The sequence below is a fragment of the Chaetura pelagica genome, unplaced genomic scaffold (genome assembly GCF_000747805.2).
Source record: "Chaetura pelagica isolate M959 unplaced genomic scaffold, ChaPel_1.0 scaffold2, whole genome shotgun sequence".
Lineage (NCBI taxonomy): Eukaryota > Metazoa > Chordata > Aves > Apodiformes > Apodidae > Chaetura > Chaetura pelagica.
In genome coordinates, this window is record NW_009952796.1 from 244,405 (window position 1) to 247,900 (window position 3,496).

The following is a 3,496-nucleotide window of genomic DNA, read 5'->3' on the forward strand; positions in this document are numbered from 1 at the left end:
AAAAGAGGCCTCAATGTTAATTAACACTGCACTTTCCAGTACTGCCCATTAATCAGGTTACCATTTGAGACTGATGGTCAGTGCTAGAGCAGTTTAGCACAATTCCAGCAGGGAACAGTTTAGGATACCAGATTGATATTACAGCCACATGAAATCATAGTCTTAAGAACCACAATCAGGAAAGTACTAAGTTATCAGGCCTCAAAAAACTGCTCCCTTTTCCAACCCCCAAAGGCTTATTTTCATCTTGGTGTGTGCACACGGGTGTACTGCTGCTCTTCCTATGGCAGTTTAGTACTGTACTGGAGGTAATGAATCCAGCAGTACTGTGACTTCATTTCTGGGTTGTGACAGGAACCATAGGTATAAAAAAATTGATTCAGGTAAGAGGGATAACCTAGTACAAAAACCTCCTGTCTACCATGGCTTAGTTTCTCCACACACCCTGCCCTGGCCAGATTTTTAGGCTGTGAACATAGAGAAGCAGGAGCTAGAACAATGTGTCCATCCAGAGCATATGAGAGCTTCAGCACCTTGTGTTTTCTGGTCAGACACATTTGCTGCATGCTTACCCTATACTTCTATAGCTCCTTTAATTACTGCAGTGTACCAGCATCCCAACTACACTCACTCAAGAAAACTGCACACCAGGAAGCAAACAGTACACAAAGCTAAATTAAGGCAATGGAAAAGGAAAAAAAGACCAAGTAATGACTACTGGCCTAGTTAGCAGACTGACTGTGCTATTTGGCCTAGTACTTGTATCCATCTTTCTGGTATGCTGTCTCCCAATTTTAGATCTGAAAGGCTAATGGACTTCCTTATCCAATTTAAGCAGATGTTGTACTGTCAAACAAAGCAAGTACAATTTATGTCTGATGTATTTCAGCTTCTACTGTTATTACTGACAGGGATGTGAAACCCAAAATTCACATTTTTACAAATTTCCTAGGTTTTTGTTCTGTTTTAAAAACATCCCCCCAGAAAAAAACCACACCCCAAAAAACCTCAACACAGTGTTTACCTACCCAAATGATCAGAGTCGATAGCTGCTAGACTACGTGAGTGTTTGTTTATAGTCACAAAAAGTTCTGCTTGATTCTGTTTGAATCAGCCTTTCTCTTCCACTTTGCAACAGGTTAGACTTGGGCACACAAAGGAGGACTTAAAAATCCTACACTTGTTAAGTACCAAATGGCAAGTAACACAGAGCTGTAGGTGATGAAGGAGACAACTGCTGTTAGTGCTTATGTGGCAACAGCTGATGACTGATGCATCCTTTCATCTTCTCTGAACTAGGGCATTAGTTTAGGACTTGAAAGTCTCCAGAGGAGGAGGGTACCCATCTCAGTCACAGCTCTGATCTTCGTTAAGGCTTTGCCACATAAGGCCCTAACTGTGAGAATTAGATAGGAGAACTTAAGATTCTGCTTTGTTCTAATCTCCACAAAGTACTCTTTCCAAGTGTACCACAGATGAACAGACAGTATTTTCTTTGCAACACATGCTGTCTGAAATGGACTACTCTTAAAATTCTCATTTCTCATCACTAATGAGACTTTTTCCCCATCCAACACTAGAAGCAAAATAGCAAACTCAAAACACAATTAGTCTCCTGTCCATTAGTATGAACAGAACAGGAATGAAAGTCAGACTCCTTTAATGTCTAGTTAAGTTTGTATGTTCCACCTGCATATTTTCTAGTTTTAAATGAGGCAACAGGTTAAGTTACTCAAGTGTTTCTAAGGATAAAAATCCCAAACCTAAACAAAGAGCAGACTTGAGAATGCTACAAAGGATACAAGGCCTCTTCATCCTAACAACAGCCCTTCAGGCAACCTAAACAATACCTCTTTCCAGTACTTCCTATTATTTAGACAATTCCTTTGGCAATAGGTCCCCACCTTGAACAAGGGTAGGTGGTGTTGATATTCCTGTGTCAGTCTAGTCAGGGCCTGATCTTGGACCACTGCTGTCACTTCTGACACATTCCTTGAATGGCCTGGATTTTCTGGCCTCTCTGTCAGGAGATGTTTCCTTGAGATGTGTCACTAGCCATACCAACAGCCACACACAAAGACATTAATCTTTGACAAAACCCCTCCATGTAACAAAAGAATAACTGTACGGCCAAAACTGCTCAGTGGCAAGTAAGTGGCACAATGGATGCAATCAAACGAAAAACAAGCTCCTGATGTTTCACTTCACCAGCCAACGCACCCATCCTTCTTCCAACCCACATTGCTATTTGCCCCAAGAACTGGTTCTGTTGGCCAGTTATCATTAAAACCATGGCAGTAACTAGGTTCTTAATAAATTAAGAAGTCTCACAAAACTCCTCCTGAGAATTTATTAAAAGTATTATTATTATTTTTACCTCTTGTTTGAATTCAACAGTTTCGCTACCATCTTCTTCTTTTGTTTTCACCAAAGACATCCTGACCCAAGTCCGAAAGCCCCCAGAAAACTTCCAGCTGGAGTAGGAACTTTCACAGTCCTTCATGAATTCTGCTTTTTCTGGACTAAAGGAAAAAGACCATTACTTTACTGACCAAACTCAAGAGTGGTATCTGAGCACTGTAGGCAGGAGAATGTCAACCCTTCAGGCACTTCAAAATGTGTTCACAATTCCTTTTGTATTTTAACTGCTAAAATTCAGGATACCTAAAACACTGTGAGTAGTGATATTTTGATTAATGGTAGCACTTGCACTCCTATGTTCCTAACCACAGAAGACTTATCTGGTGCCCTACCAACCTGGAGTTCTGCCTTCCCCTGGGGATTGTTCTGCCTTATAGGGGAAGTTTGTTCTGCTTACCTGTCACCTCTGCAACAGAAAAAAGCAGAGCCAGGACGCCAGGAGACCACTCACCATAATGCTATGAAGCAAGAGGTGAAAGGAACAGCCTAGAGACAGGGCAGGCTGCTTTGCACCATTTCTGGGATGCAAATAAATTGGTTGCAATGCAAACATACTTAAAATGCTTTGAAATTTACACTTAGTGTATTCCTATTGTTTCTCTATCCTTTGATGTAAGGCTCCATCTACAATAACATGGCTCCTTTCCCAATATAAAATCACAGATATTTTAGACACAGAATGGCAGGACTGCTTTACATCTTTTCTTTAATACTCTGACAGTAACCAGTTTTAAGTCTTCCAGTGCCCCTCACACTGCAAGTGGTAAAGAGGCAGCTTTAAGGCATATCTGGTCTTCATTCTGTCTCTATCAACCTCACAGGACTCAATGCATTAACCAAGCTATTTACTTGGAGCTCACTTGTGCTGTGATTTTAGCTACTTTCATGTAATCTTTGAAATCATGAAATAAACCTGGCCTGGAGATGAAGGGGTAAACCACAGATGAGTCATGAATCATTAAAGCAAAGACTGCTATTTTCATTAGAGACAGATTTCAGGTTGCAGAGATACGTCAGGGTATGCTAGTCCTTGAGACAAGGGAAAGGGTTTTGATTCAGACTGAATCAATCTTCC

General features: G+C 40.9%; 1 protein-coding gene across 1 annotated transcript in view; it reads right to left on the reverse strand.

The window, feature by feature from the left end:
* TMEM206 (transmembrane protein 206) overlaps window positions 1–3,496 on the reverse strand; it is a 17,049-nt gene that overhangs the window by 2,816 nt on the left and 10,737 nt on the right. The window contains exon 5 of the mRNA XM_009994718.1: window positions 2,378–2,522. Within this exon, the coding sequence (XP_009993020.1) occupies window positions 2,378–2,522 (145 nt within the window). The remainder of the gene's footprint in view (window positions 1–2,377; window positions 2,523–3,496) is intronic.